At 39.7% G+C, this 15,603-nt stretch overlaps 1 protein-coding gene across 8 annotated transcripts in view; it reads right to left on the bottom strand.

Annotated features, from left to right (window-relative positions):
- Window positions 1-255: 255 nt before the first annotated feature.
- usp54b (ubiquitin specific peptidase 54b) overlaps window positions 256-15,603 on the bottom strand; it is a 145,800-nt gene continuing 130,452 nt past the window's right edge. For 6 of the 8 annotated variants that reach the window (XM_037543931.1, XM_037543928.1, XM_037543927.1 and 3 more), the window contains 5 exons: window positions 8,594-9,522; window positions 8,113-8,234; window positions 5,770-5,889; window positions 3,516-3,684; window positions 256-2,845 (listed from right to left, as the gene is read on the bottom strand). In XM_037543931.1, coding sequence (XP_037399828.1) covers window positions 2,517-2,845; window positions 3,516-3,684; window positions 5,770-5,889; window positions 8,113-8,234; window positions 8,594-9,522 — 1,669 coding nt within the window. In that variant the 3' untranslated portion in view covers window positions 256-2,516. The remainder of the gene's footprint in view (window positions 2,846-3,515; window positions 3,685-5,769; window positions 5,890-8,112; window positions 8,235-8,593; window positions 9,523-15,603) is intronic. The other 2 variants (XM_017702784.2, XM_017702811.2) reach the window with 2 other exon arrangements.

A 15,603-nucleotide genomic window follows, 5' to 3' on the forward strand; every position in this document is an offset into this window, starting at 1 on the left:
ACTTTCTCTCAGTGCTGTATAACCATTGTTGTTATTAAAGAAAACATAAACCCCTTTTTTTAATGGTGCATATGCAGTTTTTCACATATTGTAATATATTACAGCAACACATAATCACATCTAAAATTAAATCTTCTGAAAACTGGAATTACTATTACTACAACATCACTGTGCATTCACACGCTATCTTAAGGAAGATGTGCTGATAAAAATGGCAATAACACTAGTAATGAAAACAGCACACACATAGAGCACTTAGGCGGTTGTGCAGCGCCCCTGCTGGAGTGCATTGGTAATAACTTTATTGCAAAAATACAAGTTCCTCGGCCCCAAGCATTTACAAATGAGTCCCAAACAGGAAAACCACTGAAATGCAGTTTCATCTTCGAGAAATCCATCTCTCTCTGGCTACAGCTAGCATTCAAAGGCTGTTATTTGTACAGACATTAATATGTACATATTTGACAATTTAGCAAGGAATTACTTTCTTCCTCAGTCAAAAGGAAAATTAGGTACATGTAAAAAAACAAACAAACAAAAAAACGTGGGTTTTCCCAGTATGACTCTTTGCTGGTTCAGGAGAGTGCGTTTTGTTGCATAGCATACTCGTGCGCCACCACTGCTACATTCTGAAACATCCTTTAGATGATAAGACAGATTAAAAAAATAGTAACATGGGCTATCTTTGTGTTAGTGCCAATCTTTGGTCGAGACAAAAGTTAAATAAAGTGAATTAGGTGGATAAAAGGAATCAACTACAGATCGTTTCTTTTTCAATGCAAAAATAATGCATATCTCAATAAGATTAAGAATGTGTTAGATAATCAAAGTACTATGTGATCAATCTCAGTTACAATATGTCAATAATTATTTGTATGTATGACCATATGCTTAGAGCATAAACTAGTCCTTCATGTGCAAAATGCTCATTAATTGTTCGTAAAGATATTTCAATTTCATTCAGTAGCTTTTTGGCCAAACCCTGCTTAACTAGTTTGGCTTACAAGGTGACCTTTCATTTCAAATGCTGATTTCTAAAGGAAGGTTCCAAAGACATGTAAAACTATATGGAATGACTGTATCCCTTCCATAGGCCAGAAGTACCGACTACTTTCTGTTATCTTCAAAATCGTATCTCAGCCACATAGCTACGTTATCAGTGTCACTGCAGGTTACAAAAGAAATAAAAAGAAAGCTTAACTTGGCATATCTCCCTGTACAAATGGGAGAACTGTCAATAGAATTAAAATAGCAGTTGACTCCAGCTTTACACTTCTGAAGTGTACTATACTCGTCTTAATGCAGATAATTAGAACCACTAAAATTTATTAACATTCCATAACGTCATAACATAGAGTTTCTCCATTCCTCTGGATATTTCTTAAGTATTTCGTACTTTCACAATAAATTCATTTATTAGTGTATATTCAGTCACAACGAGTAAAGCAGTCTTTGCCTGTAACACTAGACATAAAACAGGTATGTGCTACAGGGAATGCCCATACAAGAGAAAGAAAAGGTTAAGTTAGTCCCATCCACGCTCCACGCCAGGGCTGCACACGCACATGTCTGCTCTGACAGAGCACCAGAGCTGAGAGATGAAGATATACAAAAAAGTACAGCTCCTTTCCATTTTGCTCTTTTTACAGGGTCTATTAAGTAAGTACGTAGTTGATAAATCAGTACAAGCTATACACTACTTACCCATCACCCTACAAAATAGAAGATTCTTTTTAAAACAACAGAGAGGAAGAAAAGAAAAGAATCATCTGAAAAGGACTGAATGGGCTATATAGGGTTTGCTTTTGTAGGGCAGAGACCAGAGTAATGGCTTGTTTTTGTATTTTTTCATTGGAGAATGATGAGGCCATGCCCCCCGATCCAAAATGCGCACACACACACACACACATCCGCACACTCACCCACTCATGTTAATCATGTCTGCTATGATGAAGCTAAATGGAACTTACCAATATTAAAAGTTAGCCAGAATGCCACTGGCTCTCGCTGGCTCTGCAGCTCCACACAGCGTGTTTAATTAAGTTAAGTGCTCGGGGTGGGATGACCCGCTGTGGGAGGTTTCTGAGTTTCAGAGCCTTTCCTGTACCACAGCATGCTGTTAGCCTGACCCCTGCTAATGATACACGCACACTCTATCAGGCTATCTGACACCGCACTGACAGATGAAAGAGTTAGGCTCTTTTCCTTCCTTCGCCATGCTGTGGGAGCAGAGCAGCTTGCACTGGCCAGGAGGGAAAAGCATTTTAACACACTGCTGTGCAGGACAGAAGCAGAGGGAGAGGAACCAAAGGAAGAGGCTGTCCCAGATTCATTATATATGACTAGAGAAAGAGGGCAGAGTAGCCCACAAAAAAAAAAAAAAATTAAAAAGACAGCAGCAAGGAAGACACAGGAGTAATAGAGGTGATAGGAGCCCATCATTTTGACCTGCAAAGCAATAATGGAGCAGTAGCTGTGGCTTATGTGATCAGGGATACATTCCTCCAGGACTGCTGCTAATTCTCCAAGGGTTTAGTGTAGCAAGGAGCTGAGGGAGTAGTAGACGCCCTAGGGCCTGGGAGGAGATTGCAGGGATGGTGTAAATGCGCCTGGGGAGGAGCTTCAGTCCTGGAGGACTTGGCCTGTCGCGTGCCTGTGGTTGGCCAGTCCAGTGCTGATAGACTGTCCCAGGGGCGGAGAAGTCTGGCCTCAAAAGATGTCGCGGGCCAGGACACCCATGACATTTGGCCGCCATGGTTCAGTGCTGGACCGTAGCGCTGCCCACCGGAGAGAGCTTGACGCCGGTCAAACACAGCCAGAAGCTCGGGGACCCTCTGGACACGTCCTGCAGGGGGAGGGACGGTGGAGTGTGAAGGACAGGATCCAAACCAATCCAAAAAAACATAATGAAAGCTTAATTCCTTTCACAGCCATACAAAACATAAACAAATAAGCTAAATGAAAAAGAGGCACACCGTAAAATAGACACTTTTGGAGAAGATAGTGCTGGGTGGTATTAATAAAATTCAATATCTCAATATTTTTCTGAATACATCACAGTATCACGGTATCAAAAAACATTTGACTCTGCATTAATAAAGTTAATGAGCCCAAGCTTTCAGAGTACAGGTGCTCTATGTTAAAAGGATATCTTAGAAACTTGACATAGCTTGGTTGGTTCTGGGCTGCTCCTAAAATTATGTTGTAGCTATCCTTATGCAGCATTATAAATTTAACCAGTTAACCGTACAGATCTTTAGAAAATAATCTTGATATTTATGTTGCTTTGATGAATGTTCAAACAAATTAAATTCAGGTAATGACGTTATACCTGTACACCAATACCAGTATACCAGTACATATGACATATCGCCCAGCACTAGGACAAGACTGCTTGCACCCAGGCCCAAAGCAAGAACATGAACATTAGAAAGCTGAAAGCAGCAGGAGTGGTACATAAATGGTTTTCATAGCTTTTGAAGCTCATGAAGGTGGAGGGCTGGGGCCAGTTTTACCTGCAACATCCACATAAAGCCCAGGCTGCTGGGGTACAGGCGGTGGAGGGGCAGGAGGATGCAGATGGTGCAGATGGAAGACATGATGGGCTAATGGACACACAGGAGGATTATGTGAGTAAGAAAACTGAGGGGAAATGTGACATGATGTGACCATGGTATCCCCCCGCTTAGCATTCAAAGCATACACACATGCAAGCAGCCATAAATAAGAGACAGAAAAAAGAGAGAGAAGGGAAGGGAAGAGAGGGAGAGAGGGGGAGTTAAAACTTCAACACATGGAAAGGACTTGTCTTCATTAAGACATACTTTAGGCATGAGCAGACCCTGGGCTCTTTCCAATTGACAGTTACAGCAAGTGGACACAGGATGGCAGTATGATGCAGCGAGATGGTAATCAGTGGAAGGTGCTGACAGAGTGTGTGTATGTGTTTGTGTGTGATGAGGCAGTGAATGGAAAGCTCATACTGTCTACCAATTAGTCACAGTATGTACTCAGCACCAGCCATGTCAAACAATGCTGAGTGCTGTTGAGAGTGAGATATGCAATAGTGGGGCCCAAATCGTCATATATAATTAAAAAAAAAAAAAACATACAATTTTCAGTTGTCATGTCAACAAAACAACAAAAACGTGCATGACTGCAGGAAATTTGATATATCAGTCATCACAGCAGGTACTTTAACCCTCTATTGCATAAAGTTGCCTCAGGGTAACAAACCCATTTTCCACTCTTTACAATGTCTTGATGCACGTTGAATGACAATGAAAGGGTTAATAATGAAGGGAAAAGTTTTTGTGTTTTTGTTTATTTAGGAAATCTAGCTTATTTAGCAATAATGTCCAGTCAGTTAGCCCATTGCAATCAGTCATGTCACGTAGCAGTCAGCATGCAGTATGGTTTTACTAGTGTCAGTTTTGTTTTAAAAAATGAAATTTTCTTTGTTTTAAGACCTGTCCAGGGTGTTTCCTGCCTTCCTTTCCTTCTCTGCTGGGATAGGCTCCAGCACCCCCCAGAAGAATAGTGGCTTAGATAAAGTGTGTGTATGATTATTGTTTTAATTGTTGGTTGTAGTTTTAAATTATTAGTGTGCAAGAAAAGGACAATTTTTGCAATTTAAACATTTCTTCTGATTTTAATGATCAAATCCATTGTACACAAGAAAAATGAATGAAATGTTTTTTTTTAACATTGCTCTTATAATGCATCTGATAGAGGGTTATGGAGGTGTTGGACATATTAACAGATTTTTTATGTATGCACTGGTCAGATATCTTTACAGACATTTGACTACTCAAGAATAACCGATTGGGTGTATGTGTTTATTTTGGTTTAGGAATTTAGTCACTGCTTTAGCACCACACATTTGTCCTTTGACAGTCTGAAAGTCTGAAAACACTTGTCATTTAATAATCCTTGTCATTTTTTATACTGTAATAATTTGTGCAGTGTGGATGTAAATATCATAAAATAGATACCAAAATGTACCTTTAGTTGTTTTATTCACTTCATATTGGGAAGAAAAATAAGTTATTAAATGATAAATAATATATTGTTAATTCATGTAATTTTTGTCTAATATCTGCCTCAGGTTTTGATCACCACTTGAAACAGAGGACATTCTGGATATTCATTTATTTATTAGATTTTCCATTTCTTTCATAACTTCCTACTAATTATTTTAAACCTGTGAACATGACTAGCACATCAGAATCATTTTATACAATTAGTGCAATTAAATGTGATTTCATATTATTGAAAACACTGATTCCAAACTTTTGAATGTCAGTGTAGGTACAATATATGAATGCGTGTAAGTGTGATGAAGCAAAGCTGTGCAGTGATTGACAGGGAACAGGCAGCACACATGGATCAGGCTAAAGTGGGAGTAGGTGTGCGTTAGTGGTCAGTCTCATGCGACAGTCACAGCATTGCGGTCAGATTTCTGGGGCACATATTCAATTTCCCCTCACCCTCCCTCAGTACTCCTGCTAGTCCATCACCATCAGGTCCATTTTAGCTCCGGTGCTAGCCTCCTCTTTAACATAGCCATTAATGAGCTACTCTAAGTCCAGGCTTCAAAGGCTAGAGGTGAGCTACACTAATGAACAGGCTGCGGTTCAATTCCTAGTAGACAGTTCCCATTAGTGGTGGTGAATGTTTCATATGTGAGGTGACTTATGTGGTACATAAATTAAGAACTCAGGTTTGTTATACTGAGCGCATGCATGAGAGAGACACCATGGTACTTACAAAGCTGCGGGAGACAGCAAGGCGGTCCTGCCGTCGTCCAATGGTGGTCCCGCTCAGGCTACGAGCAATGTGGTGCAGGTGTTCAGCATCGTACTGCTCCTGATCTGCCATTGAGTGTGGCTACAAAGAACAAACAAACTGAGTAAACATACACAACAACCACCACACAGAGATATTACATTAAAGGTTCCATATTCCACATTTTCCCCCAAGGTCCACTTATAACATTTGTGTGGTTATATTTGCCAACAGTCAAAATAAAGTGACCATTTATCAAATGTGTCTTCATCGCAGACAATTAAATAAGGTGTTCTTATTCTGATTGGCTGTCTCATCTTGTACCTTGTACAAAAAGCAGTCTTGGCCAACATGTATGAAAAGAACTGTTATGACTGAAATCCTCAGAGAAACTGAAAAAGATAAACCTTAGCCACTCATCACAGGTGGCTGTATACTTTGAAAGGCTATGCAAGAGCCAAGAACAGCAAAATCTTTAAATGGTGATACATATCTTTGACTACACCATCTCTGCTACAGACTGTCTGCAGCTTCAACACTTCACTTATCACTTGAGTGTGAAAGGACGTGCTAGACAGCTGTAGGCTGGATGGCTTGGTAAAGATATGTTAAAAAGATAATTAAAAATGTCTTTAAGGCATGAAATGAAATTGGAGAAAACAGACTCCAAATAATTGCTTCAGGGTCCTAGGTCCCCTCTTTAGGTCCTCTCTCTATCTCACCCCACAGTTTGTTGAGTGGGGTTTAGGTCAGAGGAATAGGATGGCCATGTCAGGGGTATGACTTTGTGGCCATTTAACCATTTTAGTGGACCACTAAAATTTTGGACCATTTTATTTAGTACCACTGTCTTGCTGGAAGATCCAACCATGTTCCTCACTGTGCATGGGGGCACAATACAGCTCTACCCTCTTCCAGGCAGATTCACTTCTTACTTATTGCCTGATTTATGAAGGTGAGCACATTTCTGCCACATTTCATGTGTATATTTTCTAATCCTCTCCATGTTAATGAATGACTCAGGAATTTGATCTCTCGATCACGTATTTACAACAGTGAAACACAAAGTCATGCACTCTCAAAAAAGGTACTAGGTATGAGGTGGTACCCAACTTGTCACTGGGGTGGGACAAAGGTACATCTTCAGTACCTTCACTACCTTTAGTTGGGAAACAATACTGTACTATAATCTATTGCAATTATCTTGCTGTGTCTCTATCCTTTTTATTTTACATCATGTAGAGTTATGAAAAGGTACAAATATGTACTTTCCCCTGGGGGAAAAAAACATTTAAAGTACCCAGGTGGTCCTCAAAATCATTGTTGTAGTTTTGAGGGTGCATTTACATTGTTCACATCTTGAATGACAAAAGTATCTGTACCTATTTTTCTGACAGTGTGGATGACCTGGACACACAAGTGGCCTTCAAAATTAAATATAAATGAGAATGCTTCAGTTACATATTGTTAATAAGAATTTCAAGGGGTGGCAATAATTGTGATGTGTGGTTTTGTTAGAAGAATATATATTTGGATGTATTCTTAGACCAAAATCATTCCAATTAAAAGTTTTTTTTTTCTCATTTTGTTAGGTTAAATAAGTAACCTGACGAAGGAAGCTTAAGTTCTTCATGACAAAAAAGATATTTTTGGTATAAATCGTTTTTCTGCATCTTTACCAAGGGTATCAATAATCATGGAGCTAACTGTAAATGTGTTGCTGTCGTGTGTCATCAAATATTTGACATCATAACCATGATGACATCAAAACACTTAGCTTACACACGTGGACTGTATGGAGTGTGGAGACAATTATATGTCTTAATAAATTTAACATTGTTTAGGTACTATTATCTAAATTTGGTCTTCCCTGATAGAGCCCCTCTAATAAACACATACGTTACTTGATGCCTCAGTGAGCAAATGTTACAAAACATAGAATATCTGAAACTCTCAGAGATAAAAAGATACCGCTATTAAAAATTATAAAAAGACACTGCAAAGAGTGGCCAAAAAGGAGGCAAACATATCAAGCACTGATAGCTATAGCTTCAAATCAGCTTAGAAACAAACTCTCTCAGAGTCAAAAAAATAGTAACCCATAAAGCTAAACACAAATAAACACAGTGAACACATTCTGTTACTATGCCTTTATTACAGTTATTATATAAATGACCTCAGTGGTCAAGAGACTTTTAAAAATGTGTCTCAGCAAATTAAGCTTAATAAATACACACTTAATAACAATTAATATCAGAAGCATCTCCCACTCATATTTGCATGCAAACCCACTGGACAGACCACTATTATCTGTGAATTTCTCACCATATTCAGGTATGCAGTGGGACTGCGACAGCCTGGTGGTCCAAATGCAGTTCTCTCCAGCTCAGCTGTGGGGGTCCGCGAGCGCCCCACCCCAGAGAGCAGCTTCCTCGCAGCAGGAGGAACTGTGCAAGGCAAGCAAATAATAGTACAAGCATGATCCTCTGTGTACTTTGGTACCCAAAGTTTGATTTAGAAATCTCAAACAGACTTGCTTAGTTATTTCTAACATTGATTTAAATGAAGAAGTGTTACATAGATAAAAACAGTACTAGCAGCTTTAATATAATCTGTTCTTCTGTTCATTTTTATAGATAGTAGTTTGTTATATAGGATCAGAAACCAAGAAAAAAACACCATGTCTTGGCAAGTACTTTCACTCACTTTTAGAGCAAAAGAACGACTGTAGATTTTTAACTAAATAATCATTTAAGTACAGTAAATTTATAAGTTAAGTTATATGAAAAATTTATGGCCAGTATACCTGGTTTCCCTGAGGCTGGAGAGCTGGTTCTCTGCAGGGCTCGGCTCGGGCCATGGCCTGCCTGCAGACTGGCCTGGTACAGTGAGTCCAGCTCAGAAAGCTCCTGGTCTTCAGGCTCCAGGTTTGGGTCCTGCTGGGAGAAAGGGTGCTTGAGGATGTTCTTGTTCCTCAGTGGGGGGCTGCGTGGTGGAATATGCCATCCAGGAGAGTGTTGAGAGGATGTGACAAGGTGGCTCTGATCTGGTGGCGTCTCATGGGGAGTGACCACAGCATCAGGACGGTCCAGGCTCCAGGAAGACCAATGACGTGCTGGAGCAGCAGCAGGGGCCTGCCTGGAGCTAGAGTGGGATGGGAAAGACGAGCGGGGTGAAGGAGTGTTGCGTAAGGGCTGCCATATAGGGGCTCGGGGATGCTCCTGTCCTGTCTCAGGTTGGGAAGGGTCAGATTGTGGGCTGGAGGCTACCCTTGGATGGGAGCTCCAGTCTGGGCTATGAGAGGTGCTCCTCCACAGTGGTGGGGCAGGGGAGGAAGGTGGAGGGGGGGGCTGCTGCTGCTGGGACATCTCTCTATCCTCACCCAAAAGCCCCCAGAAGTCCAGAGGCAGAGAGGGCAGGGAGATGGCCAAATGTTTCCGGATGGGCCTGATCCGCACCCCTGAGGCCTGCAGAACATCTGACAATCTAATGCCCCCCCATTCCTCCTCTTTACGCAATGACCAGTCACTGCCTTGGGTGGAGTCTTGAGGGCATGTGTGAGGTGCAGAAGGGTGGGGACTACCAAGCGATGGGCAGTTCAATGCAGAGAGCAAATTAGAGGGGGGCGGCTTCATCTGGGTAGGAGGTGGCGGGCCAAGGGCAGCGTCCTGACTGGCTTCCCACACCTCTTCCGGATTGTCTGTCAGCAGTATTTGGACCGGGCCAGGCTGTTCACTGCAAAAAATAGGCGTGTGGTCAGACTCCTGAGAAAATGCTGTTGCTTCAAGTCGAACTTTGAAATTCATTCAAGCACAAAGGCTACATTCTGTAAGATTCTAATCACTGTACTGTAAAAAATTAGAAGTCAGCTCAACTCAAAATGATATAGTAACTGATTACATGGCTTTTCTTGAGTTGGTTCTCAACTTGAGGACACACAACTCAAATTCCTTAGTTGAGTCAAACGTTCTCTTAATGCTTTTAGTACTGCATCTCAGTTATGTAAATAAAATGAACTTGTTTTTTTATACTCAACTTCCTCACCAGCCAAGACTCTCTCCATCACAACATCCTGCAAGACATTGAGTACACACTCATGGATGGCTATGGCATCACTGGGGCTCAAACTCACAACATCCTGTTGTGTAGACGGCTCAGTCCACTGCACCACTCAGGAACACGTGAAGCACCTCAGATTTTGTGTCTACAAATGTTTAATACACTGAAGAAAATATTTGTTGTTTTGACTTTGAAGCATGGCATCATCTCATGTGGTACAGCTGTGTAATAATTCATCCCAACATTAGGAGGTTGTAATACCACAGCAATACCACAGCTGTCCATTATCCTGAAACCCAAGAGGAGAATATGCCAAATGGGACTGTGTGATAGAAGGAGTGCCAGCTAGTGGGGAAACTCAGTTTATCTAACTGAGATACAGATCTAGAAACAGTAGCTTGGAGAATTTTGGACTCAACTAAGACCTTTGAGTTGTGTGAACTCTGAATCATTTTAAGTTGAACTGACCTCTCATTTTTTACAGTGTGGCATTTACAGTGACTACTAAGGTCTTTGGAGGCACCTGACTTTTCAAACTGTTTTTTACAATTTAGAATGTTTGCAAATTCACAAAGCATGTTCTTTGTTGGTTTGAAATACAAACATGTTATCCACTTTAATCCAGATTTACTAAGGACTGTGTAAAACCTGCAAGCAGCTCTAGTTTATGACTGATTTACTATGATCTGTCATTTAACCCCTTACTAAGCAAGTGTTATAACACACCTCTGTAAGCTAAAAAAAGCTCCAATAGTTTGCACTGAAGTTCCTGTAGTTAATGAATAATAAGCCTTAATATGTAATAAGCCTAGTATGTAATAAGCCTGGAATGTTAAGGGGTTAAATGACATGACACACAAACTAAACTAACTCATTTGAATTACCGAGGCGCTTAAACACAAACCCACACAGACTGCATTAAAGCCAGCCAAAGACATTCAAATGTGAAAATCTCTGAAAGAACTGGAAGTTCTGATAAAGGAGGAAAATCATTGTGAATAAAATAACATTAAACCCACTAAAACAAACACAGATGAACAATGTGCAAATTTTTAGTTGTCTTTTGAGTTTTTTTATTGAGACATTATGATTTATATGTATTGCCTACATATTACAGATGTAGTTCCTATAATGCCTCACTCTAATGATCATACTGGGTAAACAAATCTGTCTTTTCTCCATTTTCAGTTTTTGCACTTAACTTCTCCTTGTCCTTAAACACACACAATTTTTCCACTCAGTTCACATTAGTAAATCACTTGTGGTGGTTAATTAGCTCAGTGTCCTCCCCTATTTTTATGCATGCCCTAAAATACATATTCATGAATTCAGGTGTGCTAAATACTGAAGCTTGGTGGGGCCCTCGTGCGCATGTGCAGAAAGTGGTACACACAGTGGTAAATCAGCTGTGATTTTACATGTGCAAAATGCATTAGTGCTCCCCGCAAATGTTTAGCAAATCTGGCCTCAAGACGGTTCAATTAGATGAACAGAAAATCACATATAAATATTTGTTACAATATCAGTGATAGTACTGTAGTTAAGGACAGTACCAAACCTCACATATTACATTGTCTTGTTGTGATGTCAGAACTCATCAGCACTCAAACCTTTCAGCTGTTTAAACTAACCATGAGGCAGAAGAGTTTTAATATGTGCTTTTAACAACAGTTAATGATGAAAACGAAAACTATAAAATCAGTATTTAGGAAAAACCTGCTGTTCATACCAAAGAAGAATACAAAGCTGGGCAGTGCAAAACATACCCAAAGTTTTAGTAAAGAGCTGTTTCATGTTAACAAAAACTTGCCAGGTATTTTTTCCATACTTAATGAAAATTAACAGTGAAAATCAAACATTTTCCCCAAACTTCAGTGCACTTCATTTTGTACTGATTAGTGATGTTCAGGATCAGTAAGTATTATTCCAAAGGAGAATATTTTGTAGGATAACACTTGTAGGATATTCATAATTAACATGTTGTAAGCCCTTTTAGATCTTGATGTGGAAAGGGTCACTGATGAAACCCATTTTTCCACACTCATTTACTGTAATAAGAATGATGATGCTTTCAAGGGTACTTTAAAAGGCGCTATGTCATCAAGAGACCAAGCTGAAGGATACTCGGGTCAGTTTCCTCTCTAGTCATGAACTACTTTTCATACAACATGAAACACACATACCCACACCATTTTACACAGTCTAACTCCTCGTGCTTTCAGAACTTGATTCACTGTATGACCTTGACATCTTTTTCACAGCCATTGCATAAACCAGTAGAGTTACAGTAGCAATAAATAAGCCCATAAGCTCCATTGAACATGATTTCATTAAACAGTCTAGTGTAGGACATTTATCTGCACTCCCATCCGACACTACAACCCACAGAATGGCCTGCAGTACATAAGTGCCATATAAGTCTTCATCTTATTCGAGATTGAAGTGATCCAAACACAGGCACTCTTCATAATCGTGAATTTTTTTCTGACTATTGCATGATGTATTGAAAGTTCAATGCTTTTCATTATTCATTCAAATTCTGTATGCTAATTAGACTGATCTAATGGCCAAAGACTTATTCAGTAATATGTGACCTCCTAGAGACAATCAACAGAGGGTATAACCTTGTTTTAAACAGAGTGTGATGAGAGTTAGGCTGTACTGTAGAATTTATTGTCCTTATCTCACTCTTCATCTTACAATTACAAGATGCTGAAAATAATTTATTTTGTTACTTATTTGATTTGTAAACAATTTTAGAGCTTTGCATTGTTAAAGACACTGAATTTGCCGTGTTAGCCAACAGTAAATGTTCTGTCATAATATCAGTCTGGGAGTTGCGAATTGTGATACACTTGGTATCTGTATCAAAGTCAAGATTCTAGCAGTAGGGAACCCTCAGGGCCTTCTATGCCTACAGAGGATTATATGCCTAATGATTTCAGTGAAATAAAAAATACATGTCTGTAATGTTTGGTTCTGTTTTGTTTCATAGAATCATCATGCTTGTTGTTATTATGCAAGTAATGTAGCAATACTCATATTCCATTGTTAAGTTTTGGAAATAAAAAGGTTTAAATCCTTGAAAACTTGTCAAAAATTGCCCAATCGTGTTTTTTTTTTCTATCTGCGGTATACACACAGATACAGCCAAGCTAGCTCTCATACAGGTTAGGTCTTCAGGAGCTGAACTGAAGACCTTACACATTAGATTAATTACTAAGATAATCAGCAAGTTACAGTGGAACCGAGTTAATAAGAAAAAACATCATTCACTGCCTTTTGGAAGTCCTAGATATGTCACTGACTGTGAGGAGTCTTAGTCAGAAATGGAAAACAGCAGCTCTACACAAGGGAAGTTACAAAAGGAGACACTGTAAATCTGGTACAGGCAAGCTAAAATATATGTTAATGTCTTTTACATGCTTCAAATGTCTAGAATGGGCAAAAAATATCAATGTGCATCACCATTAATTTACTTCTAAAATCTCCTGGGCTGCTAGCAGAAATGAGTGTTACTGACATATTTTTAACCCCATTTCGACAGACATTTATGACCCAAAGTAAATGCCTATCCCTAAGAGTGACAGCTCTCCACTAAACCCTTTCCCATCATCAGTCAAAACGTATTTAATGTTGACTGTAAGTGCATAATGTTAGTAAGACATGTATACATTTATATCCCTATATGAAGACTCATTTTCCTCTGTGAGAGAAAGAGAAAGGAGCATGACGAAGATGAATAGCCATAATTCCATTGAAGCAAGAAAAGGACATCCATTCAGAAGTGTGCTAGTGGACTATGAGGGCGGCTCCTGCTGTCCGCATGCTCCATAGAATGTGGGAAGCGGGAGCTAATGAGGGAAGTTGAGAAGTATGAGAGCAAACATTCCTGATGAATGTGCTAGTACACTGGCTCCCTGTAAATACTCCTCAAGCAGCAAGTTAGGTAATTACCCAGGGGGCTTCAGTCAGGTCAGGCCATACATCACATAAGCACTTCTAATCGATTGTGAGGAATGAGAAAGGAAAAAAGTGAGAAGCAAAATAACCGCAATCCATTGACCAAACTCCAGCCCCACCTTCATGCAGTCCCAGTTCTCCTGTCCTGGGACTACATCTGACAAGAGCACCAGCAAGCACAGTTCCTTAATAAGTACAGAGCTAGAGTGAAAGCAGCAGCTGTGAACAAAAAGTGATGCACTGTCCTCTGGCTTGGCTGTGCTTGCAACGTGGGTGGCTGACCTCTACTTATAGCTTATAGACCTCATCACACATCTTTTTCTTTATCTTACATACGTAATATCTTTAAAAAAGCCATAAATGAGATGAAGAAACAAACACCTCATACTCATTTGTAAAATGTAATGTAATCACAAAGGATTATTTTAGCCATTTTTACCAGATTTTACTCATCTCTATCGGGGATTTAAAGGGACATTCCAGGGTCAAGGGACATGCTAAATCTGTTTTAAATGTGCTTACTCACATCCTACAGTGGTGCCACAGTAGTCTCTACACAGAGATTCTCTAATTTAAATACTCAGAACACCCTCTTTTGATGGAAGGAAGGTGGAAGAACCTTTTGAAACTCTGCATTTGCTTTGGGGGGGATTTCTGGATTTTGGGGTAGCTGTTTTGATTTTTTTATGTGGAAGGATAGATAATGTGACTTACTGCCGCTGTGTAACTGTATAACTGTAGTAGTGGAGGGAATGGATTACTTAAACAACACAAATGACATGATCAGATGAGATACCCAATAAGCTAAAAGATAAAGTTAGCAAGCCCAGATAGCGAGCATATATCGGTCTGCTGGCTTGATAAGGTAAGCACCCATCGACTGGTCCACCCTCGGACCACTCCGATTATTTTCCTGCATACAAGCTCTACCTAGTTTTTAATCTTCCAAGCAGGTTTAAAATGCACAGAGACTTTTATTTTGGAAAATAAATTAAGATAAACATTACAAACAACTGAGAGAGAAAAAAGTAATGACTAGGCCTAATATAAAATGGTTTTATAGAAACTGAGCTAGATTCAAATGACTTACTAAACTAATTTACAAAGCATAACTAAAGAAAGGAAGGAAAGAAAAATAAGTTAATTGGACTGTGAGTGGAAAATGCATGACGATAAGTGAAATTTTGTCTAATACACTGAGCAAAACACCAGTGGACCACCAGCTTTGCCATCAGCTGGCCAACAGTGGTCCACTATCCACTTGCTATCAGGGAGGTAATTGGCTATCTAGATGCCTCTGTTTAGCTTCTTTTCTCTAGCTAAAAGGGGAAAAAATCCTCTCTGGTGTCCATGTCATGCTAAACAAATACAGAGTCACACTTTGCCTTATGATTTTGTCTGATGACTGAAGTCAGAGTCACACTAATGCTAAGTTTATTGCATTTATTAGCCTACAGATTGGTGGCTAGGCTAGCAGTCAGGATGGGCTGAAAACGAATGGATTCCCAAAGGTTGTATGACGTGCTTGCATAATGCATGCTGGGTACTGTGGTGAGAGAACACTGATGAACAAAAACATGAAACCAATATGAACTAGTGAATTATGAATACGGTCAAGCTGAAGAGGCTGTGGGATACAGCACTGGGCTACAGTATACTATATAACATGACAAATAAAGTGTTATGCTCTCGTTTAAGCCCAGAATGCCCCTTTAAGTTAGCACAGACACAAACAATATAACAACAGTAATAACAACATACAATTCAGGGAACTCAGTTCCTAAATTGTAATAT

The sequence above is a fragment of the Pygocentrus nattereri genome, chromosome 13 (genome assembly GCF_015220715.1).
Source record: "Pygocentrus nattereri isolate fPygNat1 chromosome 13, fPygNat1.pri, whole genome shotgun sequence".
In the NCBI taxonomy this organism is placed as follows: Eukaryota; Metazoa; Chordata; class Actinopteri; order Characiformes; family Serrasalmidae; genus Pygocentrus; species Pygocentrus nattereri.